This window comes from Ceratina calcarata, unplaced genomic scaffold (genome assembly GCF_001652005.2).
Source record: "Ceratina calcarata isolate Rehan_Ccalc_2016 unplaced genomic scaffold, ASM165200v1 scaffold43, whole genome shotgun sequence".
Taxonomy (NCBI): Eukaryota; Metazoa; Arthropoda; class Insecta; order Hymenoptera; family Apidae; genus Ceratina; species Ceratina calcarata.
Window position 1 is genome coordinate 880722 of NW_017166721.1, and position 26806 is coordinate 907527.

The 26806-nt window shown below is 39.1% G+C and overlaps 4 protein-coding genes across 7 annotated transcripts; 2 read left to right on the top strand and 2 right to left on the bottom strand.

The window, feature by feature from the left end:
* Nucleotides 1–7281: 7281 nt before the first annotated feature.
* MESR4 (misexpression suppressor of ras 4) lies at nt 7282–16188 on the bottom strand. The gene is made up of 2 exons (XM_018027770.2): nt 16102–16188; nt 7282–15339 (listed from the first exon to the last, which is right to left on the bottom strand). Exon 2 carries the CDS (start codon nt 15307–15309, stop codon nt 9979–9981), a length of 5331 nt encoding a protein of 1776 aa, XP_017883259.1. The 5' UTR covers nt 15310–15339; nt 16102–16188; the 3' UTR covers nt 7282–9978.
* On the top strand, nt 15452–16376 carry LOC113464587 (uncharacterized). The gene is made up of 2 exons (XM_026815119.1): nt 15452–15923; nt 16038–16376. The coding sequence occupies exons 1-2, from the start codon at nt 15888–15890 to the stop codon at nt 16374–16376; spliced, it is 375 nt and encodes a 124-aa protein (XP_026670920.1). The 5' UTR covers nt 15452–15887.
* Nucleotides 16377–17992: 1616 nt separating this feature from the next.
* On the top strand, nt 17993–22552 carry Not3 (CCR4-associated factor Not3). 4 transcript variants are annotated; one of them, XM_018027787.2, is made up of 10 exons: nt 18417–19134; nt 19197–19429; nt 19503–19658; nt 19753–19932; nt 20032–20319; nt 20391–20646; nt 20723–20989; nt 21062–21330; nt 21446–21655; nt 21740–21838. In XM_018027787.2, the coding sequence occupies exons 1-10, from the start codon at nt 19008–19010 to the stop codon at nt 21836–21838; spliced, it is 2085 nt and encodes a 694-aa protein (XP_017883276.1). In that variant the 5' UTR covers nt 18417–19007. The 4 variants fall into 4 exon arrangements, with proteins under 4 accessions (XP_017883277.1, XP_017883276.1, XP_017883278.1 ...); XM_018027789.2 differs by having other exon boundaries at nt 20723–20932; XM_018027788.2 differs by lacking the exon at nt 18417–19134 and adding an exon at nt 17993–18410 and having other exon boundaries at nt 20723–21330.
* A 2170-nt stretch (nt 22553–24722) lies between these two features.
* On the bottom strand, nt 24723–26759 carry pths (probable ATP-dependent RNA helicase DDX47). Its single transcript, XM_018027783.2, has 7 exons — nt 26574–26759; nt 26348–26441; nt 25941–26272; nt 25627–25863; nt 25338–25561; nt 25008–25269; nt 24723–24930 (listed from the first exon to the last, which is right to left on the bottom strand). Exons 1-7 carry the CDS (start codon nt 26649–26651, stop codon nt 24790–24792), a joined length of 1368 nt encoding a protein of 455 aa, XP_017883272.1. The 5' UTR covers nt 26652–26759; the 3' UTR covers nt 24723–24789.
* Between the last annotated feature and the right edge of the window lie 47 nt (nt 26760–26806).

Genomic DNA, 26806 nt, shown 5'->3' on the forward strand with positions numbered 1-26806 from the left:
AGAAACCCATGAATTGATATAAAATTTTGCAGATAGCTTTTTAATAGTAATAAGAATCTATAATAATGAATTCAACATGTTAGCATTCTTTAAGTACATAGCCTATACATCTTTAAGAAGTTGAACGAGTTTTAAAAATCAGTGAAAGAGAGAAGTATTGGTCAGCCGCAGTAGTACATACCAACGTTGTCTGACTCTGGGTCTCCGTACATGTACGGATTTTACGGCAGACTTGATCTATCACTAATCAAATGTTGACATTAGCGGGTTTAATTCAGTAGAGTCTTATTATATTTATTGGAATATATTGGGATAGTCTCTACGCGTGTGGAAGCTCAATATAGAGAAGAAGAAACAAACAACATACTGTTGATATTGAAATTCTATCGCTTAGAGAATAAAATAAAAATATCTGAATTATTTTTAGTATACCCATTTCCACTCTGTTTAATCCACATGGTGAGAAATCAATGACTGCTGCTAAAATTAGTCCAAACGCGAAATATATAGTGACTATCGGAAACGAAGTTCCTCAAAAGGTACAACTCTGGCTGTGGACGTATGGAAGAGATCAACCTGATGGTTAATTGCGAATTCAGAATTATAATAAATAAATTTTTTAATTGATAGAAATTCTATTTTTCACAAAAATCCGTAGCACTAGTTGTTAACTTCCTATTTCGAATGCTATAGCTTTAGAATAACAAAGCTGAAAGTCTTTAAAATTCCGAAATCTTGTTCTCCACGATCATTTAAAATTCTCAAAGAATCTATCTCTTCAGCGAGCGCGGAATTAACCGACATTGACTTGGATCAAGTAAAGGATCTAGCTTTCAATGAAGATCTCTCTGAAGAATTCGCTACGACGTCGGATTATCACGTAGCGTTCTTTAAATGGGTTTGTCTTTAGATTAAATTGAAAGAGTTCAGTACTGAGCAAAAATGATACTAGCAAGTTCTTTCTGAATTAGGAAGAAGATAAATTGAAATATTATGTGCCGCAAATTTTGGGCAATCCGCGACGGTATGGAATATTTAATTGTTCTTGTTTCGTGTCCAGAACCCAGCGAGTATTAACTGCAACTGCAAACGGTATTAAATAGATTCTTTATACAAATCGAATAAAATATCATTCGAAAATGAATTCCAGAATTGTCAGAATTCTGTATTTTGTATAACTGACATTAACTTTATTGTAAAATAGCTTTGATTCTTGTGAATAGGACATGTTTTGGTTTGGGACGTCTCTCATGAGAAAGGATCTAGCAAGAGAAAGAATGATAAAAAGAGTCAAGCGACAAGCGAGAGTGAAATGAGGAAACATATCAAATCTGCAGTGTTAGCGAAATGTAATATCCCGGTGATATTACATCATGATGGGTATTCAAGTCATTTGATTATAATTTTCATAAATAAATGAATGTTTAAATCCGATTCCTAAAGAATAATTACGTACTGGAAAATGATTTACATACAACATTACATATCAATATTGAATTTCAATTGCATTTTCAACCAATCTTCTTTTTTTATAAATTAGGTGACTCTTTTGATGTATGATTTTAGAATGATTGTTACGGGGTCTGCAACAGGCCGTATAGACTTCTACGACCTCGATTTGAAGATTCTTTATTGGTTTCAACACGATCATTTGGATTCTATTCGATCCATAAGTTTCGACCACTCATCCATGCTTTTGGGTCCCGTGGTCGCAGACAGTGAATCCGAGAGTTAGTTTTATTAAAATATATTTTTAAGAAGTATACAATATATAGTATAAAAATAATAAATAGGCTGCCGATTTTTCAAGAAACATAGAACAGCTCAATATAGAGAAGAAGAAACAAACAACATACTGTTGATATTGAAATTGTATCGCTTAGAGAATAAAATAAAAATATCTGAATTATTTTTAGTATACCCATTTCCACTCTGTTTAATCCACATGGTGAGAAATCAATGACTGCTGCTAAAATTAGTCCAAACGCGAAATATATAGTGACTATCGGAAACGAAGTTCCTCAAAAGGTACAACTCTGGCTGTGGACGTATGGAAGAGATCAACCTGATGGTTAATTGCGAATTCAGAATTATAATAAATAAATTTTTTAATTGATAGAAATTCTATTTTTCACAAAAATCCGTAGCACTAGTTGTTAACTTCCTATTTCGAATGCTATAGCTTTAGAATAACAAAGCTGAAAGTCTTTAAAATTCCGAAATCTTGTTCTCCACGATCATTTAAAATTCTCAAAGAATCTATCTCTTCAGCGAGCGCGGAATTAACCGACATTGACTTGGATCAAGTAAAGGATCTAGCTTTCAATGAAGATCTCTCTGAAGAATTCGCTACGACGTCGGATTATCACGTAGCGTTCTTTAAATGGGTTTGTCTTTAGATTAAATTGAAAGAGTTCAGTACTGAGCAAAAATGATACTAGCAAGTTCTTTCTGAATTAGGAAGAAGATAAATTGAAATATTATGTGCCGCAAATTTTGGGCAATCCGCGACGGTATGGAATATTTAATTGTTCTTGTTTCGTGTCCAGAACCCAGCGAGTATTAACTGCAACTGCAAACGGTATTAAATAGATTCTTTATACAAATCGAATAAAATATCATTCGAAAATGAATTCCAGAATTGTCAGAATTCTGTATTTTGTATAACTGACATTAACTTTATTGTAAAATAGCTTTGATTCTTGTGAATAGGACATGTTTTGGTTTGGGACGTCTCTCATGAGAAAGGATCTAGCAAGAGAAAGAATGATAAAAAGAGTCAAGCGACAAGCGAGAGTGAAATGAGGAAACATATCAAATCTGCAGTGTTAGCGAAATGTAATATCCCGGTGATATTACATCATGATGGGTATTCAAGTCATTTGATTATAATTTTCATAAATAAATGAATGTTTAAATCCGATTCCTAAAGAATAATTACGTACTGGAAAATGATTTACATACAACATTACATATCAATATTGAATTTCAATTGCATTTTCAACCAATCTTCTTTTTTTATAAATTAGGTGACTCTTTTGATGTATGATTTTAGAATGATTGTTACGGGGTCTGCAACAGGCCGTATAGACTTCTACGACCTCGATTTGAAGATTCTTTATTGGTTTCAACACGATCATTTGGATTCTATTCGATCCATAAGTTTCGACCACTCATCCATGCTTTTGGGTCCCGTGGTCGCAGACAGTGAATCCGAGAGTTAGTTTTATTAAAATATATTTTTAAGAAGTATACAATATATAGTATAAAAATAATAAATAGGCTGCCGATTTTTCAAGAAACATAGAACTTAATATAAAATATATGTAGAGACTTAGAAAAAGATGCTAGGAAAGGAATTATATTTAGTCGATCCTGAGGATGATGACGAGTCTGATATTGAAGAAGATTTTGAGAGATATTCGGAAAATAAATTTAGGAGAAGCTCGAAGAAGATTTGCAATCAGAGGGTACAGTTCATGCGAAAGATAGAGTCGTTGAAGCATTGCGACGAGGTCTCGTCGACGCTGACGGTGAACATAGAACCAACGTTCAGAAATAATAGCAAGAGCCATCAGGCATTCACGAAACCGGCTCACATGCCAAGGGATGCTACCATCGATTATGCTCCTTTTTATGCTGAGAATTTCTTTGTAAGTAAGTAGTATCTTTAATATTACTCATTAAAAATTCACATTTATCTATGTGTGCAATTTTTATTAGCTGTACTTTAATAAAAAAAGGTTGTTCAAGCGGAAAGGTTGCGTTGATTGAAATACCTGCGTTGAAGTGCCAATTAATTTTTAAAGACATGACTGCAATGGTCACCAGTTTGGACGCGCATCCCCGAAGGTATAGAATTAGATCGGAGAAAGAAACGAATTCTTAATCGAAATGCGGAGTTCTAAAAAAATATACATTCGATACGTCACGACGGGCGACGAGAGATTTTACTTCTGCTTTTTCTTTCTTTTACTTGCTTATAATCTATGAGCGTCGGGATTTCAGAATTATTTACCGATCGATTATTAATACATTTTTAAATGGCTAGTAATTATATAGTCGCCGGAAATGCACGCGGTTACGTCACTATGTACGATTACGAGAAACGTAAGACCATCGTATCCAGGAAAGCTGCGATTGACGTAGATTTTAATGCCCTGTTAGAGGGTCAAGTGAGAAGCGGTACTATACTTTACATCACGTCCCCGGAAACCCATGAAAAACTTACTAGCGTTACAATATTAAAATACTCAACGACAGGTAAACTTCTCTTTATGATAGTTTCTATCGTTAAGTATAGAAACAAGTAGAGAGAGTACTGAATACATTTTTTAATATTTTCCTGAAATATATTCGAGGAACTACAAATTACTATACTTGTCAATCCTCAATCCTAAATACAAATGCAATTCAAAACCCGAAAACAATTTGAAATGTTTAGGTGACTTAATCGCGTGTGGTATTGAAAATGGAACTCTTTGGATGTTGCATCCTATTACTTTAGAGCCCCTCGACCCACACCCTTATAAACACTCCAAGGAATCTATAACGAAAATAGTTTTCACCGAATGCGGAGAATATATGGCTTATGCGGTAAATATTCATAAAATTTGTCTATCTAAATTTCAAAGAAGAAGACGAAGTTCATTTTCTTGTAGGATAACACGATGGTAATCGCAGTGTTTAAAAGAAATGAGAATGTGGAGGACCCAAATCATATATGGGATTTTCTTGGAAAGTATCGCTCTCATTTTGCTCCGATAACAGATCTGATCTTCGGTCCAGCTACTAGCGACAGCGTTGTGTACCGATTGTTTTCAGTGGGAGAAGATCGGTATCTCATTGAGTACAATTTGAAAGACAGGTAAAATTCGTGAGAATGTAAGGATTGTATAATTCTACAAGTATAGTATATGACCCAATTTCTACTCGCTGATTCTATCATTTTATGTGGAATCATAAACCAACGAGTAGAAGTTGTAACATGAAGAGAAATTGGATCATTTATTATAATCTGTGTTCATGGTTTTCTTTGTAGCGGACCGTATCCGTTTCCTGGTTTGAAAATACTTCTTAGTTTCAAAGTTGAATGCGAAGCGATTCCTCTCGCTCTTGCTTGGTATCCTCAATTTGGCGTGGAAGAATTTTTGATCATTTGCAACTCCCAAGTAAATAATTTATATCCCTTATGATATTTTTGTATAATGACAAAAAATCATTCTATGCATAATAGTATAAGACGATTTTCTGAATTTAACAATCCAAAATTAATTATAAAACCTATTCTAAAAATGTAACGGATGTAATAAGATTTGTCTTGAAATTAGTATAAATTCAGACTGTTAAACGATGTAACGAAGAAGATGCGAGGAACGTTTTTGGGGCCGCTCTATGGTGCACCAGTCAGAAAAATCCAAGTAATGCAAATAGTGTTTCAGCATAGTCTGAGTAAAAGATGTTTGGAAATGACGAAAAGTATTCGCCTAGATACTAACTGACGAAGGACACAAATCTGGCAGATACATGGTATTCGTGACTGATAAGGAAATAGGTCTTCAAATACTTCCCTTCGATGGGAATCCTTATAAAATATTAGGAATGATAGGTCATCCACGAAAAGTAAATGAAATACTATGTAATTTACTTCGAAACTGAATTAAAATAATAATTAAAAATCCTTCTTCTTAAGGTCACTAATATCGCTGTTTGCTATAATGGAAAATATCTGTTCACGTCTGGTTCCAAAGACTCGTGTATCTTAATGTGGAAAATAAAATGCAGGTACGAACAAAAATGAGCGAAAACAATTCAGCCCGAAATAAAACTACATTTTTCCTAATTAATCATTTAAACTAGTCGTAAGTGTAATAAATTCTTTCCTGGAATTTGTATCATCACGCGTTTCGTCTTGTCAGATCTGTCGACGTGCTAGCGCATTTAGGAGGCAGAGGTTTAACGCCGTATTACTGTCTGATCGACGGTGGGCCTAAGGGTTGGCTAATGAACGAGATGAAGGATCTATTTTATTACGCTCAGATCGTCCATCAGGGCGAGAATACAACGTTCCCCAGAGTAGTAACCGAAACCGTCAGTACTAAAGAAATACCGAACTTGATGCGCGCCGTTGGATATTATCTCAGCAACGACGAGGTCACGATTTTACTTATTATGCAATTCTCTGTTTTAAGACATTTTCTCTACGACAATTTCATTAAAAACCTTAACGAAAATGAAATAGTGAATCTATAAGAATTTGCATGTAAAATATTCGATCATCTCATTGAAAAGCCTTGAAGAAATGAATTGTCATTTACGAACGAATTTATTCAAGAAGTTTTAGAGCTGAATTATGTCATACAATTATTCTTATCGATTCAGTCAATGAATAAAAAATTGTTAGTCTCATTGCAGGTCGATCAATCGTTTTCAGATAGAAATAATGTTGAGCGAGGTGGCTTATAGAAACTATGCCGAGACGGGTCACCTAGTTAAACATATCACATTCGCGGACTTCGTGAAACTTTACATAAATCATCGACCGGCCTTCGGAATATCCCTGCCTCAGATAAAGAAAGTGTTTCAAGTACTCGCAAATCCAGCCCGACAATCGTACATGGAGAGCGACAACCCGATACTACCCCGAGGAGAGTTCATGCGAATACTGCTCGGCGAAGGACCAAACGGGTTCACGAAGGCGGACGGTGAACTCTTTGGTACGTTCATCAAACTTTATTGTTCAATTATATTTTTATTAGTTCTGAAATTCCATTCAGGGGAACCATTGACGATTCAAGAAGCGTTTACGTATATGAAAATTCTGACGGGCTGCGAGGATGAGGTGGACGAGCTGTTTAATCAAAGTGCCGAGCGAAGTCTCTCGTCGATTGATCTTTCGTTCCTGCCAGTGGTACGTATATTTCCTAGAATTTCTTTCAACGGAAAATTCTCTTTTTAATACGATGCTTAAGAAAGGCGGACACTGAATATTAATTAATATCCAGTCTGATAATTGAGTCCTCTTTTAAGAAACACAGTTCATTAGGCAATTGAAAATCTTTTAATTGTACATCTATTAATTAATACTGGACATTTAACATCTCTCCTGGGCATTGGCACATTATTACAATTTTCGAGCTTGTTTGAAACAGCCCACGTACAATTTCGATAATAAATTATTATTAGATATTTTATTTGAAAAGAACGAAACGGAGATTCGCAAAGCGACCGCATGTGTGTCTCTGCTGATACGATCGGTGTAAAACGGAATGAAATCAATCGTTTAGGCTCGCCGAAAGTAGTGTATTATTATTTTTATGATACAGAGCATATCTTACAAAGATTTCATCGCGGACATCATGGGTATTGAGTTGCCGGCGGAAACGAGGGCTGACGATGACGATCAATTAAATCCGTAACATCACTTTACATTGCTGGCACGTTAATGTCGATTATTATTTACCATATTTAATAACATTATCATTACTGTACTGAGAGTTCTATTAAACACGTATGAACATCGACGTATCTTATTCGCGTTTCTTCCTTGAACCGTTAAATGATAAAATGAACGAATTTTCTTTTCCAGTCGTTTGACAATTAAATAAATTAATGTATAGGAGGACAAGAAACAATCGTTACCTTTCGATCCGGACTGACTTCTCTTTTTGTTGTTTTCTCGTTGCATTTTATCGCGACTGATTTTGATAACAGTTTCGACCAATGAAATGGAATAACGCTTACAGCACAGCAGCAAAATTGTTTTTCGTTACGTTACACCCGCTTATAAAACATCGTACCTGCGTCCCGATGGTTTCTGATAAACTAAAATCGTGAGAATAGTAGTTGAAGAAAGGCGAAACGTTCGCGGTGCAGGGTGCAGGTTCAGTTGCTATCTAAATCCGATAAGGTGCCTAGGTAGTTGTACATACGATTAACTATAAAAGAAAGGTGTTCGTCGGTGTTTGAATGGTGCGAAGAACAAGGGTGAAGAGAAACTAGACTAGAAAACGATAAAATACGCGCATCGCGTTAACTCGTCGGTCACTTTAAAACATGTAGCACAACGTAACACTATAAATTCTACTTAATTTCTACCAAATACGGAACTAAGTAAAAAAGAGAACGAAAGAGGCAAATAAGTTTTGAACGCGCGTAATTATAAAAATTTGTCAAAGTTCAAGCGATAAAAAAAGAGAAACTTAAGAAATGAGAATAGGAACAAGGTTCGCGGTCTAATTAAGCGAGTGAATAAAGCTTACACAGAGTACACGCGAATTGAATGAAAAATAATTCCTTCGACTGTGCGTGAGTCCCATAAAAATCAACTGGTAGATCCTTCCTTTTAAAAACAGTAAAGCACTTGAGACAATTGTGTTACTTATCAGTAACATGGTATGCATCGACTGAAAATAGGCATTGGAGAGTGATAAAAGATGAGCAGATCGGTGGCGTTACTTTTCACTCAATTCTGTCTGAGCATCTTTGAGACGATTCGAAAAAGCGTGTGTAGTGAAATAATCGTCTAAACGAGGGATATACCCAGACACCGCCAGCAGTGCCGACAGTTTATCAGTCGCGGTTATCGCAGTTTTCGAATCGATGATTACGATGACGATGAAGAACACAGCCCTCCCCTCTCGCGCTAGGCTCGAAGAATTTTCTCTCGCTCGCTACGACGTAGCCTACGATCGCGCTCTAATTAACGCTATTAATTGGCTTACCGGCTACAATAAATTTATACATCGCGCAGTTTTTTCCGTCGTTTTTAAAAGAAGTACAAACAAATGTACACAAAAAACCTTACTTCACTGTTATAAACTCTAAGACGTATTTACAATATTATGTACAGAGAAATGTTTCATTCGCTTTTTCCCCTTTCTCTCGTTATCATCGTCGATAGGCTCGACTTAAGAAAAATATCAACATGGAACAGTGTACACGTCGTTTGCTCACTGACTGAGAAGAAAGAAAGAAAACGTTCGGAAATAGCGACGACTCTTCGATTCTCTCTCTCTTTCTTTACTTTCTGATAATTTGTACTCGAGTAGAAGATTACCTGTCACGCAAAATTATTATAATTCTTTGGAGATTCAATCCAAATTTCTTTTCGAGAGAAGTGCATTAGATTACATTCAAATATCTAAGTATTTCAAGACTTTTTCAATTCGAGAAGTACAATGATATTTAATTTGTTTAATATTAAGCTGGATTATAGAAAATTGTTTGCTCGAATCATCCGATTTAAAAAATTCTTTAGACAGCATTAATACCTTATACGGCCTAAATAATTATTTCCGTACTTTAAAGAGAAAGATGAGAATATTCACTTTTAAAAGTGTTAAAGTCGATTGCACAGTGGTTTTACATTTATATATTATTTAATTTCCTAGGCAATATTTTCAACCCAGAATTCGTATAATCGGTACGACCATTTATTTGAATAAAAAAATGTTTAATATATATTCGGTATTTCGGTAGTATATCACATATTCTTAACATTAAGACCTTTAAAGAGCGATCCAAATCTCTCTGCAATTAGTCGTACGATCAACCAGAAGAGTATCTTTTTCCTCTCAGGTATCCAATAAATAATTCGAATACTTCACTGTCCATCTACATAAACAGCTTCGAGAAACAGAAAAAGAAATGGAGAGAGAATTGAACATTCATTGCCCAACAGAGCAGTACCCGTCTAAGTGACGTCCACTTATTCCTTTATCTAATTTTCTATATTTTGCACCAGACATTTCTCACTCTTGTCCTCGACGTATTTAAACAAACGATGCCGTGAGAAATGAAGGCTGATTCGTGGAGCTCCGATCTCCCGAGATAAACGACCGAACACGCGACACTTAAACGAGCACCTCTATACACGTATAAGAGTTACCCGCTTCTCTCAATTCATATATTACTTACGGGTATCCCTAGTATGCCTATTAGACAGTAAATTCAACACGCAGACATCAGCGGCTGCTATCAGTCGAAGTAGTCCTCGCTATTTTGCACGATACCGTGTTTCTTCCGACAATCTGGACAATACCACTTGCCTTTCGGTGGCACCATGATCCCGACGCACTCGAAGTGAAACCACTCGATGCGGCAATCCTCAGCGTCGCACGCGATCATCTCTGACACTTCGTCGTACGGACACTGGCAGTAACAGTACAGGTTGACCGGGCGCTCTGGCGCCGGAGGGTTGCTCACAGTCGGATGCAACTGCTGGCTGGCTTCCACCTCGGAGTCACTGGAATCGCTGCTGCTCTCCGCAGCTTCTTCGGATTCGGTCGCGGAAGCATTGGCAGCGACTAGATTCTCCTGTGGATTTTCCATCGGTCTGTACGCCATGCCCTTGCCGCCGTAAGGTAATCTTGGCGGCAACGGTTTCACGATGGTCGGCACCGGAGCGAAGGTCGGCGTCTCCACCTTTCTCCACTTCGGCGTCGGTTGCTTCTCCGTTTCGTCGTCACTGGAGTCGCCGTAGAACCTCTTCGGTATTCGCTTTCGTTTCGACGACCTCTTGTTCTCCGCTTCCGAGCCACTGCCGCTGATCGCCTGACCTGTTGCTCCCACTGTTTGCTGGACCTCGACATTGGTCTTCGTCATGTGCATATCGTTCTCAGTCGGTGTCAACGACACGTTCGTCTGTACGACCGACGGCAACGCAGCCGGATAAGACGGATTCTTTTGGTAAAACGCTTTAGGAATGTTTAATTTGATAGACTCGATGGTGGGCGTCGCGTTCCGCTGCTTCGATCTCTCCCCTTTCTTCCGTTTTTTCGTCTTCACCTTTTTCTTCTGCTGCGTCTGCTGCTCCGCCTCCACAGCAGGTGGAACGGGATCCGGAGAGGGTGCCGCCGTTTCTGTGTCCGTCAAACCGTTATTCAACGGCATGGTCGACTCGGTGGATGCCGGAGCGACGGCCGCCAACAGCATCAGCTGATTCCGTTTCTCCGCGAGCAACTTATTCGCGAGCTGCTGCGGATGCTCGTCGTAAAAGTCCTCGTCCGTTTCCGTCTCCTCGGTCTCGAGATCGGACTCCTGCAGCAGAAGCTGCGGTGGGCAGACTGGTTCAGCGGAAACGGTCGCTGCACCAGTTTCCATTTGCGGAAGAGCCTGCTTGTTGTCGTGCTCGGTGAGTCCGGCTCCTAGTTCCTGTGGATTCTCCTTGTCCTTCTTTCGATCCTTGCGTTTCTTCGGAGAACCCTCGGAAGTTGAGCTGTCAGAGTCGGAACTGCTACTAGAACTGGAAGAACTACCCGACGAAGAACTGCTGCAACTGCAGTTGGTTCCACAGGAACAGCTGCTCGAATCGCTGTCGCTGGACGAATCGCTAGACGACGTGCTTCCACCTTGTTTCTTCTTCTTCGGACTTTTCGTTTTCTTCTTGCTCGAATCCTCCTCGTTGGTGGTTTGAACTCCACTGCCATCCAACGGATCCTTCTTGCTCAACAATTCTTGGTCCCCGCTTACAATTCCCTCCTCTTTCTCGTTCAACTTTGATTGCGCTTCCTTCTCTTTGTTCGTCCACACGATACAGTAATCGTGGTCGGCTAATACTATACTCCTCAGAAACGCTACGTCCGTTTCCACGTCCATCTCGAGCTCAGATTCTTTCATCGTGAAACTATTCGCCGAGTCTTTCATCTCTAAGCTCGCCGTGTACGTTTTAAAATTATCCCAGATACCATCCATAATTTGTGCCCCTTGCTCTTTTTCTTCCTCGTTCTGTTCCACCTCTACTATACTATCTACGCCTGGTTCAGAGAGAACTAACTTCGACTGATCGACCGGCGACGCCGGGTTTTCTTCGGCTGGTTTAACGTTCTCAACGATTTCAGGTTCTTTCGTCTCTGGTTTCTCATCTTCAGGATCTGTGTCACTCTCGGAGGACAAGTTCAAAGGTGGCAAGTCGTAAACGTCGACGACTTTTTTCACAGGTTCCTTACTCTCCCTCGTCGTATCAAAGGCAATCGCGTTGCCATCGGTTACGGCTACTTTATCCTTATCCGATGTCTCCTCATCGATCACTGGTGGTTGACTCATCGTGTCCAACAAATTCGCACTGATCGGTTGAGGTTCCCTGTGAGCACTCTCGTGTTTGGTCAACAGCTTCCGGGAGATGAAGTGTTCGGGACATTCATCGCAACCGTACGGATGGTCTCCGGAATGAAGCCTCTTGTGTACTTTCAAGGCGACGGCCCGCGAAAAACTGGAGCCGCATTCCTCGCAGACGAACGCCGTCGGCGGTATACAAAAATGATATATGTGTGGCCACTTCTTCTGCAAACACTTTTTGCATAGTACGCTCTCTGTGCCGTGTTTCCAAAATAAATGTTTCGTGATGTCCGGCTTGTTTCTGTACGCGATACCGCATCTGTAGCACAAATGATGAAGCTTGTGCTTCCAAACGTGGTTCGAGAGCCGTTGCTGGTTCCCGGTCGCCTCCAAGCATACGTCGCACGCATGATGCCTCTTTCGTAAATGTACCATTAATCTAAACGCGGATGGAAGGTTGGCCATGGGGCAGAGACAACACCTGTACTTGACGTTAATGTTCGGAGAATATATTCCAGGACACAAGTGACAAAGTAACTCGCTATAACTATAAAACGTAGATTTACACATTATACAGATCAGGATCGTCTTTTGATGCATTTTTCGGTTATGTAAATAAAGTTCCTTATGCACGGCGGAGTGAAATCTACAATGAAAGCATTCGTATGTCCTTACGTCCGGTACATTGTACGTACCGTTTGAGCTGCTGTAAGAATCTAAATTAAAGAATTGAAGTTCTAATTCGTCGAGGGACTTTTTCACTCTACCGACGAATTGTTCCAGTTGAATAATTATGGCAGGATGCTGGGGTTGAAATTTGTGTTCGGCTAACATGTGTAATCCTAACTGTTTACCGTTCACCGCTATATGGCGTGCATGATTACAGTAAACGCAGAACGGGCTAGCTGTCTCTATACAGCGCTTCAACAAATCTTCTATGTCTATACTATCCAAAGTACCGTCAACGTTAAGATCCATGCAAGGAACGTCATCCCCGGCCAATACAATACCATCGTTCCACTGTATTTGAGATTGTACAGCGCTCTCCGTCTGACTTTCATCGTCGTTTTTCAATTCTTTGTCTTCCTTCCCATTCACATCTATATCGATAGAATTTCCAATTTCATTTTCTTCACTTTCGATGTTTACGCTCGTCTCGCTTTTATCTTCCACCACTGTTTTCGACTCGTTCGCCTCTTCGATTTCAGTTTCCTCGTGAACATTATCTACCACCGCCAATTTATCGCTATCGGAGTCACTGTCTTCATCGTTCACTTGATAATTATTACTATTTTCTCTCCCCTCTTTAAAAATATTCGATTGTTTCTCATCTGTTACTGAACTTTCCGCGTTATTGTTCTCTTCATGCTTCTGATTGTTGTCTACGTTATCGCTGTTGCTCGCAACAGAAAACTGGGAATTCCTATTGGTAAATATTTTTATGACTAAACTTCTATCGGAAGTTTCACTGGTGCTGAACGATACCGAAGACTGAGATTCATTAGGTACGTCGACGTTTTCTTTCTCCTCGTTCTCAGACGCTTCTTTTTCTTTGGACAGTAAATCGGACGCTGGCAATTCGCGTTGAGGGCTAAACAGTGATCTATTCACAGGGCTTTGAGCAGGACTTTCGGATATGTGAGAATTAGAATCGTTCGTCGCAGTTTCCTCTGCTTTCTCTTTAATCACATTTTCTTCCGCTTCTTCCAGCACATTGACTTCATCTTTTTTTATATCAACATCCTCATCTGGACATGACGTTTCTGTATCAGGTTTGGCTACTTCGTTCGAGACTGTTTCTAATTTATTAGATACATCCGATACATCCATTGCATCTACATCCTCTTCCTTATTTATATTGTTCGAATCTTCCTCTATATTATTTGTACATTGTGATACTTCCATAATAGTTTCCTCTATACTATCATATGGCATATTATGGCTGGGTGTTTCGTTTGAATTTAATTCCGAATTATTCTGACAAACCTCTTTCTCTTCCTTCTCCTCGCAGGAATCTTCGACGTATTGCGAGACCTCCATTATCGTCTCTGCAACTGTGTCTTTAATTGCACCCTGTATAGTTTCATCCCTGTTTATCGCCTCGTCAGAAACCGACTTTTCATTCCGCTGCGACACAGCAACTTTATTCACAGTCCTTTTCATATTCACTTTCTGTTGATTCGACACACCATCTTCCACGTGTTTAGCTCTACTATTTCTCACAAGTTTCCTGGGAATCATCTTATTCCCACTGCTCACAGCTTTCTCAAGCATCTTGGGTGACTGCGTAGCAGACGATATCGTAGAATTCACCTCTTGGCTCGCGTTGACGGCCAAGCTGCATGTACTCGCATGCGAACCCGTTTGCCTGCACAACGTACATATAGACGTGGCGATGTCCTGCTTAGACGCCGGCGAACAGAAGTGGTTGTAGAAGTTGTCAGTTTCCGAAAAAACTTTCTCACACGTACAACAAACTAAATAACACGATCCCTTGAAAGCACCATAAAAATCGTCGACGGAGGTAAACGACATCTCTGGGACACTGTGTTTCTTCATCAGATGATGCGAGAGCCTCTCTGCCTGGCCGAACATCCCGAGGCAAAACAAGCATATATGCCGTTTGTGGATGTCCCTCATGTGTAGAAACAGATTCCAATTCTCGAAATAGGTGCCGCATGCCGCGCAGAGGTAAACCTTCCTCGTGATCTTAAAATTAGGTGAACGCGGCACCGTGGACGATTCCGATGTACTGGGCATAGGCGCCATCGTCGAGTTGCACGTGCACGAATTTTGCTTCAACGTGGAACATGAATTTGACGACGGCTGACACTTCGAGCACTTGCTCTTCGACGACGGTCGAAGACCCAAATACTGTGCATATTCAGTTATTTTGCCCCGTTTGATGTCTGCCCTCTTCTCCTTGCTACTCTTCGGCGACGCATTCGAATGCAACAATTGCTGTTGTTCTTGTATCACATTTTTCAACGCGTTCGTTTGCGTCTCCTGGGCTTGTGCCAAGATACGTTTCTTGAAACCTTTAAACACGATCTTCGTTCCTGTACTGTTATTTTTGCTAGGCGAATCTTTGGTCGTAATCGAATTGTATTGTAACAGCTGCTTCTCTTCCTCTATTGCATCGTACGCATCGATCGACTTTAACGAATTTCCAATAGAAGTATCTTTAAGTTGCTGTTTTCCCAGAATGCTCCACATATCCATGACTTTACTTTCACCATCTTCATCTTCCATAATAGCGCTACTTGCCTATAGTGGTATTACCTGTAATGCATTAAAATAACGTAGAAAAGAGTGTCCTCCTCAGATCGATAACTGAATTTCTAATAAATCGAAATTTTCACGATTTCGAAAGAATTATTTTCATAAAGCGCATATAAATAAACTCATTTAATAAAAATTGATGATAAGATGTTGCATTGAATCTTCAAATCAACTAAATCAGGATCATAAACAAAAAACTGTTTGCTGTTGCACCAAAATTGATTGTCATCATTGGTATACGTACAAAGCCACCTGTTACATTCAACTAATCGAGAAATTTCGTTTCCTTTATAACATTATCTCAACGAAACCCACGAGTAAACGTTTGTAACTACTATTTACTGCATTTAATCCGGTGCATAGGAATTTGAAGAAAGTAAACACTTGAAACGTCTTCACAAGACATGCATTGAATCAGAAACGTGTGATACACTACACGAATAATAAATCACAAAAACCGAAACATCGAACTGTGCTGTGTCGAAACAACAAGCAATTAACGTGATACCTCCGACGAGAATATCAGGAAACTGAGCACATGGTACAACATGCAAAGAGCCCTTTGCTGTGAGCATCACACCACGGTAAGTCAACATGAAGTTCCCGAATGAATATCGTCTATTATGATGAAACTAACAACGAGAAAAGGTGAACGATAGTGCGGAGAGTACTGGAATTCACTGTTTCACGAATTTCAGCAACAGAACGTTGCTGTTAAGCTTTGTGTTGCACAGAAGAATGATACCAGTGCAACGAGCGTACCTTCCGGTTTCCACTTCGGCTCCGGCGAATCGTTTCGAATTGTGAGGGTCGGCGCACGGCTTGTGTATCGTGAACGATCAAATTCCGACGCTCTCGAGGCGATCAAAAGCGAGGCACCCGTAACTGGATCGTCGCGATCCGCGCCGAAAAGGTTAGTAAAATGGCGTCATATCAATGAGCACGACTCCGTCCGTGCTTCCAACACATCCCCAGTGATGCCACCTTTCGTCATCTTTCACTGTATGTATGTAGTCTGCTTCTGCGGAAGAGGTTAGACCGAATACGTCGAACGAAATACGGCTTGCGGCGATCCGGTCCTGCGATGATCGGCGACAGAGTTCGAATCTTTCTTCAGGAATGTAACTTGGTTCGAGTGCGAGTGCGTTGTTCCCTGGCCCACGGCTGTTTTCCGAAAACTCGAAATGCGAAACGACGGCATCTCTCGCGGATGCATTTCATATAAACCGACGTGGTGGTGCCCAGTGACGTATCCCCACTCTCTGGCCAGTGTTATAAGATTTGCGGAATTTCGATCGTAGCGTCGTCCGTCGAGGAATAGTGAAACTCAGGTTTCATTTGAGGAATTTCTTTCTTATTATTCCTCAATGACCAGCGACTGGGTTATCGCCACCAGTGATGTAAGATTTGCGGAATTTCGATCGTAGCGTCGTCCGTCGAGGAATAGTGAAACTCAGGTTTCATTTGAGGAATTTCTTTCTTATTATTCCTCAATGACCAGCGACTGGGTTATCGCCACCAGTGATGTAAGATTTGCGGAATTTCGATCGTAGCGTCGTCCGTCGAGGAATAGTGAAACTCAGGTTTCATTTGAGGAATTTCTTTCTTATTATTCCTCAATGACCAGCGACTGGGTTATCGCCACGGGTATCGCACAAGCCGTGAGCCCGGGTAATAGAGAGAGAAAAATATCGATGTTCCTCTGTTGCTCCTGAAGAGTGGCGCGGCGCCGACGTTTCAAAAAGACACGGAACGAAAGACGAACAATTGAAAACGAAATGTTGTCAAGACAATCTTAATAGATCAGACTCAGATTATTAGACTGTAAGCATAGCTCTTCGCTCAGTAACTCGCTTCGCAAGTTCGAATTACTATGTATTTGTTAATCAGAATTAATAGCGAAAGTTGAAAAATAGTAATGTAGGAACAGTAACTGGAATACTTACCTAAATTAACGCGGTATATCGGTATAACAATAGTTACAATATACTTACTTATGTACATACAGTAATAAGTGCCTCGTAAGTATATAAGCGTTTACACCGATAACAGTGGTAACAACAATTACGTGCATGTAAAAACAAAAGAGGTAAATGCAAATGGCGGACGACTGAGTCAGCCAGCGGAGTGGAGAATACGCAGTCACGTGAACAGTGCCCGGTCATGTGGACGCTCACGGCTACCATGCGGGAATTCAAAATTACGCCACTGTCGACTCTCAAACCTCAAACGATTAATAAAATGCAATCTACCTACCCAGTCTTGTATTTGATCATATAGATTACCAATAAAATATAGTAAACCATAAGAATGTTTGATCTTTTATTCACATTTGATCGGAATGACAAAGATCGTGCCGAAGATAGCGTAGAATCACTGATCAGCTAAAGAAGAACGTCGTCAATATCTGCCTTAATATTTCAGATAGAGCCACGTTTAAAATAGCGTTTGAAATGTTTCAGGCAGCTGTTTCGAAACGAGTTGATCCAAATTTCTTACCTGTATGATCATGGCCCGCTGTAAAACGTTCTGGTTGTATCTATAATTCTAATTGTCTGAACACTTATTAAAAGGAACCCCGTTGTAAATTATTATTGCGAACGCATCGAAAAGTTTGAGCGATATTCCGATTGGTTTACGAACGCTGAACGCGTTAAGTGTTAACTATGTGCGTGAGGGTAGAATGTGTGAATGCGCCAATGCATAAATACACCATCTCATTTATTCAGTATTTCATATATATCATTTGTTGATGCTATCACTTTTTGTGTATTTTTATGTGCTATCGAACACCGACGAGACGTAGCGCATATTGTACACACGCGTGATTAAAAGATTGACGGGGAAAAACGGAGCGGGAGCAACGCAACTCGTTCACGGACGGTCGGACGTTGTCATTTGAAAACGGAAGCCATCTTGTGGCTGAGCCTCCCATATTATACGAGGAATAATAGTTCACCGACTATTTGTTCCGTAAAATTGTTCCGTACTTTTTCCATTACGTCTAGACTATGCATGAATTATTGTATCACATGTTTACATAGCCATGGCTGCGACGAGAAAGTTGCAAGGTGAGAAGATAATGTTTCCAGCATGTTTACATTTAGACGAATTTTGTTGTGGCCCACCACCCGACACAACATCGCTTTTCGATCTTGCATCGTCTCCTGCGGTCCGCTGTGCCGGTTAAAAACGATTCCACGTACGAATTGCGTCCTAGCCTATTTTTAACTCGCATTATCTACTTAGCATGCAGGCTTCTCTGCCTGACAGTTGGTACAGGTTGCCAGGGTATGATGGACTGGTGTGTGTTCTCTCCTTAACTTCTCATACGTTTCTTTCTTCCAAGTTATTTCCTCTTGCGTAAGCTGTATTAATTGCAGCCTAATGCTATTTTCTTATGTCAGCATAACCTTTAAATTAACTTTATACTATTTCCTGCTTGTATGTATCATGGTGATCCTGTGTATGCAAACCATTCATTGGTATAAACTTTTCTCACATAAACTGTCCAGTAAACTGCTCTCTAAAGAGATAACTTGTCTCTTGTCTTCTCCCCAATCAGTTTGAAGGAACATTTTAGTCAAGAAAAAAGTATTCTTATTCCCTGTTTCCTTTCGTGAATCCTTCCAGCTTTAAAACTCTAATTGCAGTATTTTACGAGTAACATGGATAATACACATTTTAAAGATTTATTTTCGTCTCATTTGAAATATAATCATGCTTACCATTGCAAAAATAGTATTCAATCAACTTATCTGCCTCTGCTAAGTTTTGGAATTCAGATATTTAAATGTAAGAAATAATTAGAATTTTGTGTAATTGTACAAATTAATATGTATTCTGTATACTTTTAGGTGAAATAGATCGGTGCCTTAAAAAAGTGACTGAGGGAGTAGAGACGTTTGAGGATATTTGGCAAAAGGTTCACAATGCTACAAATAGCAATCAAAAGGAGAAGTATGAAGCAGACCTTAAGAAGGAAATCAAGAAGCTTCAAAGGTTACGTGATCAAATCAAAACCTGGCTCGCATCAGGCGAGATTAAGGATAAAAGCACGCTTCTTGAATACAGGAAGCTAATCGAGACTGTGAGCATATTTCTTGACGGGTTAACAGAAACGAAAGTTGTGTAGCATAAACTTAGTATTCACTCGTTTCCAGCAAATGGAAAGGTTTAAAGTCGTAGAGAGGGAAACGAAAACGAAAGCTTATTCGAAGGAAGGATTAGGAGCAGCTCAAAAACTCGATCCAGCTCAGAAGGAAAGAGAAGAAGTTAGCAATTGGCTCGCAAATTCCATAGATTCTTTGAATCTTCAGGTACGGAACAGAACACGATGGTTTAACAAAAAATCTCCGAATATTGTTCTTTTCATAAAAGACTATAACGCGTTGATGATTAATTTTAATGTAGCTGGACACGTTTGAGTCCGAAATAGAATCGTTACTCGCAGGAAAGAAGAAAAGATTAGATAAAGATAAGCAGGATAGAATGGACGAGTTGAAAACAAAGCTTGATAAACATCGTTATCATATCCGTAAACTTGAAACACTGTTGCGCATGCTGGACAATATGTCTGTTGAAGTTAACACTGTAAGTTCGCCGCGCATTAATTGCTATTCAACTTTTTAATCACGCGAATGCATTAAGCGTTCCCAGTCGTTTAATGCCTCTCATCCATTTGTTTTACAGATCAAGAGGATAAAAGATGATGTAGAGTATTATATCGAGTCCTCACAGGAACCTGATTTCGAAGAAAACGAATATATTTACGATGATATTATTGGTCTCGATGAAGTAGAACTGTCTGGAGTCGGTATTCCGTCGTCAGCGACTACGGACAGTAACAATAGCAATGAGACTGGAGGTACACCAACCTCAACCAATTCTGGTACTTCGCCTATACCGTCACCTCCTTTGAGTTCCACCATGCACAACCATTCAAGTGATAGTTCTACAGATAATGACAAGAAAACGAAGGTATGTAACTTTAGGCAAATCGTATGTACGAACGGTAGTGAACAGATTTTTATTGTACGTTTCGATTTCAGCCTGTGAAACCCACAGCAGTCAGGCCGTTACTAAATTCACAGGCGAGCATTCCAACAACGGGAAGCACTGCCACCATAAAATCGAATTTGTTGTCGAGCAGCACTCCGAGCAAAACCATTCCCATAACACCTAGCCATAGCTCGCCTAGTTCTACGAGTAATCACATCGCAACAACAAATGCCGGCAACTTCGCCACAATAGCTGCTTCGCATAGTAATTCTCAAGCCATCCATTCTACCTCTAGTAAGACATCTTGTAAGTAATCATTCGTCGAACGAATACTTCCGCGTGTCATTGAGACGACGTCACAGCTCATTTGTGAAACTTGCAGCTCATAGCAGCGAAAACGGTTTGTTGTCATCGTCGTCTACATCCAGCGTTACTTCGAACGTGCCACAAACGATCTCGCAACAGCATAATAATCCGGCGCCGATACAGACGACGCATGTGTTGCATAACCAACAGAATCAGAATCACAATAGCGAAACTGAAATGACAACGCCGATCCCACCATCTTCGTCGCCGCAGTCGTCAGTTAGCAGTAGGTCTTCACCTCTGCCTGCAAATTCCTGTTCGCCAGCGCCATCCACTGCCAATGGTCTCATCCCTAAGCTTCCTGATGGCATGTCCTCTTTGAAATCTATAGCCCAACAAGTAATTGTCCGAGCAGGTCTGGAAATACCGCCGTCCGAGTCGAACAGAAACATCTTCGACAGTGGTAAGGCGAATAATAACAACAACAATGCCACGTCGGAAGCACACATTCCTCCGCTTCTCGGTGTCGCGCCACTCGGACCGGTGCCGCTTCAAAAAGAGCATCAGCTACAGTTCCAGATGATGGAGGCTGCTTACTACCATATGCCTCATCCATCTGACTCTGAACGTTTGAGGTCGTATTTACCAAGAAATTTATGCCCGACGCCTCCTTACTATCAGCAGGTATCGTTCTATCTACCATCGTATCATTGCGCCAGCTAACGCTGTTAGTTTCTCCGAGCGATCGCAGTAATGTAATTTCTTACATCTGTTCCTGTGTGTACTTTCGTCACATCAGGTTCAACTTCCTCATTCTGATACTGTGGAGTTCTTCCAACGTCTTTCTACCGAAACGTTATTCTTCATATTTTATTATATGGAAGGTTCCAAGGGCCAGTACCTGGCTGCGAAAGCCCTGAAAAAGCAAAGTTGGAGGTTTCACACGAAGTACATGATGTGGTTTCAAAGGCACGAGGAACCGAAAGTGATCAACGAGGAATATGAGCAGGTATGCAATTTAACAATTGGTTGTTGACTATATACCTCGAACGTGTGACAGCGGCTTTTAATGATCTTACTACGATTGTTTCAGGGAACGTACATTTATTTTGATTACGAAAAATGGGGACAGAGGAAAAAGGAAGGTTTTACGTTTGAGTACAAGTACTTAGAAGACAGAGATCTGAATTAACAGTCCTGTTGCTTGTGTGAAGTCTCCGAAATGCACTATTTCTGTACCGGTATTATCCAAATCTCGAGAAGACAGATTTTATTTTTTACAATTCTATATTTTCACAAAATATAATTTCATTTATTGGTAAAGAGTATCTCAACAAAAAAAAGCAGCGTAAACACAAAAGGGGAAGCGTGAGCATGACAATGCGATGAAGACTCTTCGTTTATATTTTGACACCGCGTTTGTTAAAATATCTTCCCTAATAGTATTCCTCGTTTCGAGTAAAACGGAAAAGTAAAACGCGAATCACCCGCGATCGACGAAAAATGAAAGGAGATTTCGGTTAATGATAAAACGAATGGTGTACGTTAATCGAGGACGGTAAATTGTAATTGTAAAAAAAGATGATGTGAGAAAAAGAAAAATAGCACCAGAGACACACTTTTAATATTTCAGTGTGTGGTGTGTGATAAACAAGAGGAAGAAGTTATACTCGCTGGCGACTGACTCTGTAATACCAGTACAAACATGCGTGCGGCCCATCTGCCGTGACGGCGGCGAGGTGGAGGTCGCTCATGCTATGGTATGTCTTAATGTTAGATTTTAAGTAGCATTTTTGTATAAAGTATATTGAGGTATAAAACCCTTAAAATGAATTACTGTACAGAATGTGTAGAAATAGTGAATAATAATATTATGGAATATATTTTATTTCTCATTTAAATGAAACCTAAGTTGTTTCAATTTTTGTCACATCTGATACACGTACACACACATGCATCAATTCTCTGGACACCTTGCATTCAGAACATTCCATCCATTAGATTTCTATCCTCGACCAAGTTACTTACCAGTTATGTTCTGATGATTCTGAAACACGTAACCGCCACCGTCGAATTCGAGACTGGATTCATTCGAAAGAGCATTCGTAGAGTAGCTCGATTACGCTTAGCTACTTCTCTACCGCATATTCTATCAGATCCGGTAGTTCGTTCCTCCTCTTTTTTTAATTTCATTTTTGAACAAATCTTTACGTGCAACGTACTAATGTGTTCGTCGATTCGTGATAATCATTGTGCATATGTATTTATGGATTAATAAAAATACAGAAAGGGAGAGAGAAGGGCGAGAGTGAAACGAGAGCGAATGAGAAATGAAGTTCATATTGTACGAACTTATTTATTATAAAACATCGATACTGAAACAAAAATATTTCTGATAAAGGAAAGCCAAAAAAAAGGAGAGATAAAAGAAACATTTTCAATTGGAACATGTACATACATATATATACCTACATATATATTTCTGTATTTTTTTTAATAATCGATGTTTCTTGTTAAGATATGAGAAACGGTATCGGCGTTTGGAATGAATAAGTTCAGACAACAACAAAAAGTTCTTGCTTCGGAATTTTGAACTGTATAACTCTTGCACGCGAACTGTTCATTATTACAAAAGCCTTCGACAACGAGATTAGGCGTATTGCATTCGTTAGTAATAAAGGAGAAAGAGTTTGGATCTCACCTGAGCAAGTTTAGCGTTAGGATGGTGATTAAAACTTATTGAAGCAAAAGTAATAGATATATATTCTAAGCAGATACTCTTGTTACGATTGAAATTGCGACGACCACTATATTTCCATATAATATTTACGATTTCTTTTCTCGATTTATTTTAGAGGGAACGTTTTACGCTCGTGTTTAAATTATCATATGCATATATTTTTTCGAGAAGACTAAAGGGTACTGTCCAGCAAATATTTAAAAAGTTGTAAATCTATTTGAAATTTATCTCTTAAATATTTTTTGACGTGATTACGCACCATCCAGATGTCAATGACTTCAAATAGTGTTCAATATTATAACTTAACGTATATCTGAATGAGTGACGCTTGTTAACAGCATATTAACGAGAGATTAGATCAGTAAGAGAATCGCAGTTTATATCACACAGCACTCTGATTAGAATATCCTTAACAGTGGAGACTAGCTGCAAGTTGAATCGAGTATCTTTTTTCTGTTTCATTTTAAGCAACATTACATTTTTCACGAGAATTGTTTTGCAACCCCCTAGTGATGTATGGAAAGAGATAATATTATACGCAAAAATAATAAATAAGGATTTGTTGCTACTTTATACAGTTGACTAATAATTGTAGCTTTTAGATATTACATTATAATCGTATAATTAAACATGGAACATTTTACTGTTCCTGTGTATTTTGTACTATGAAAATCTGTACAATGTTCATTTATAATTAGACTGTAGAGGTTTGAGGGGAAAACTTAACAAAGTTTACAGCAGTGAGTGCGGTGTATAACATTTTCGCATTTATCGTAATACGATCTTTCTTATTCTTTTCATACATATGCTGAGTATCGTTGATTTTTAACAGATAGCAAATCGAATTGAGTGTGCAGCTTAATAACTTGCCTGTTACAGTGACTCCCTTATTAATATCAGTATATTTTAAGTGACAGTGATTAAGAGATTGTGATTTTTAATTATGTATTTTACACTATTCTCATATGGGTAGAGATGTTTGCTCAATGCAAAGACATTATTATGATTACTACAATAGAACGATGATTTCTTAAATATTACACGATTCTTCTTATTTTGCTACCTTTGGACAAAGTTCAAGTCTCCTTGTAAAAATCCAATTAATCACCCGTTAGTCAAACTCATTAGGTTTATAGTAACCGATTTCACCATACGTTACGTCTGATATCAAACGAATCAGCCATTTAGGGTATTACGGAATAGTATTAAAAAGTTGCAAGGGAAAGAAAGAGGTTTTTGTAAATCTTAACGCAAACTGTGAGCATAGAATAAATGCATCGAATATACACGTGAGTCATGACGATTTGATTTATCATACAAATAAAAACGACTAGTACATCTTATATTTTAATTATTTATTAAGAAAATGTTAATAACTCTAGTTAAATGTTCAATAAGGAAATTTAATTCTTTTTCCATTTTCCTTTATGCTTCCCTTTTATCCTCTTCCTCACTCCCAGAGATTGTTCCGTGTCATCCTCATTGTCGTCCTGACCCCTCTTACGTTTACCCGGTTTTTTACTTTCTTCTATGTCTTTCATTTCCTGAGGCAATATTTCTATTCGTATTCATACTGCTCCCATCGAATAATATAAAATAATCGAATAATTGATGATCTTACCATTTTAACGTTGCGCTGCGCTTCAGCTACCCTTTCTTGAAGCACCATTACTTCCTCCTCCTGCGTCGGATATAACGGTAATTGTTTCGATATCAGTTGCTCTATTCTCTGATACAGCTCCACGTCGTATTGTGTTACAAATGTGATGGATCGTCCGGAACGGCCAGCACGCGCGGTACGTCCAACTCTGTGTATGTAATCTTTACTATGCGTAGGGATGTCGAAGTTTATTACAATATCTACATGAGGGATGTCGAGACCCCTGTAAACGAAGAATACATAGAATAAGAATGATATTCTCGTATTTAACATTTAGTTAGGTGTACTTACCTGCTAGCAACGTCCGTGGATATTAATATGGATCGATTTTTCGCTTTGAATTTCGTGAGAGCGGCTATCCTTTTATTCTGTGACATTTGCCCGTGCAAGGGAACCGCAGTAAATCCAAGACTTCGCAGCAGAAGCGCAGTCCTAACGGTGTTATTGCACGTTGCGCAAAATATCATGAAACTGTTACCCGCTAATTCGTTCAGGATGTGCACGAGATACACGTCCTGCGATACGAAAACGTATTAGGGAAAGCGGAATTCGATTAATGATTGAAAACAGTTATTCATACCTTGAATTTAACTGGAATAAATATGTAATATTGCTGAAGCTTCTCGACTGTCTGATACTTTGTCGAGACCTCTACTTTAACAGGATTCCGTAAAGACGCTCGTTGCAATTTTTGCACCTTCTTGGTCATCGTCGCGGAGAATAATAGCGTTCTCCTTTCGCGGGGAATAACTCTTAAAATCTTGTCGACTTCAACTTCGAAATCCATGTTCAAAATCCGATCCGCTTCATCCATGACCTTTTAAAATTGAAAGGATGTATATGCTGGTTCTTTTAAATATATGTCTGTAATTGTACGTATGTAACTTCAATTACCAAAAATTTTAAAGAGCGTAGATTGAAACCCTTGGTATTTTCCAAATGGTCGACTAATCTGCCAGGTGTGGCAATTAAAATGTGTGGCTTCTTTGCCAATATTAATGCTTGAGACATCATGTCCATCCCACCTACTATTACTGCACATTTTACACCAATACATGATCCTAACGCTTCAAATTGTTCTGATATTTGAAAAGCCAATTCTCTGGTAGGTGTCAAAATTAAGGCAAAGTATCTCTGTGGATTTTCTAGAAGTGCTTGCAATATAGGAAGAGCAAATGCAGCAGTCTTGCCAGAACCAGTTTCTGCCAGGCCAATTATATCTTTACCTGACAAATTTGTTAATCGAAAGACATTTTTATTTGATCATTATAGAAGCATGATTATCTATCTTTTAAATTTACCTTCAATAGCCAATGGAATAGCTTCACACTGAATTTTTGTAGGCTTCTTCCATTTCAGATCTTCACAAGCTTTACAAAGTGTGTCTACAATACCCTATAAAAATATTAATATTAATTTTATTCTACAAGATTTTATTCGTAAATGTGTGGATACATAATAAATTGGAAGGCATGTGATGGAATCACATGGCCTTCCCATTTAGGTTAGGAAAATGATTGAACTTACTAAATCTTTCCACGTTGGCGACTGTTCCTCCTCGTCCAGTACACTATTCTTCTCTTTTGTTGGACTGTTTCCTTCCATTTTATTTTAATCGCTGTTATACTGAAGTTCAGTCCTGTATTTTCATTTGGAAACCAATCTGACATACAGGTCGAGTGTACACACAGATCGGAGTCCATTCAAAACGATTTGCATTGTTACATAAGATCATTGCGGAAGTCAGAGTCTGCGCGGAA

Excerpts from the sequence above, each read along its gene's own strand:
- LOC113464587 (XM_026815119.1), top strand. The coding sequence starts at position 15,888 with ATGCAAAGAGCCCTTTGCTGTGAGCATCACACCACG. Across the intron at positions 15,924-16,037 it reads GCTGTGAGCATCACACCACG|CAACAGAACGTTGCTGTTAA; the intron begins GTAAGTCAACAT and ends CACGAATTTCAG.
- pths (XM_018027783.2), bottom strand. The coding sequence starts at position 26,651 with ATGGAAGGAAACAGTCCAACAAAAGAGAAGAATAGTGTACTGGACGAG. Across the intron at positions 26,442-26,573 it reads CGCCAACGTGGAAAGATTTA|GGTATTGTAGACACACTTTG; the intron begins GTAAGTTCAATC and ends ATATTTTTATAG. Across the intron at positions 24,931-25,007 it reads CGCAGCGCAACGTTAAAATG|GAAATGAAAGACATAGAAGA; the intron begins GTAAGATCATCA and ends ATATTGCCTCAG.
- Not3 (XM_018027786.2), top strand. The coding sequence starts at position 19,008 with ATGGATAATACACATTTTAAAGATTTATTTTCGTCTCATTTGAAATAT. Across the intron at positions 21,331-21,445 it reads CGCCTCCTTACTATCAGCAG|GTTCAACTTCCTCATTCTGA; the intron begins GTATCGTTCTAT and ends TCGTCACATCAG. Across the intron at positions 21,656-21,739 it reads TCAACGAGGAATATGAGCAG|GGAACGTACATTTATTTTGA; the intron begins GTATGCAATTTA and ends CGATTGTTTCAG.
- MESR4 (XM_018027770.2), bottom strand. The coding sequence starts at position 15,309 with ATGGAAGATGAAGATGGTGAAAGTAAAGTCATGGATATGTGGAGCATT.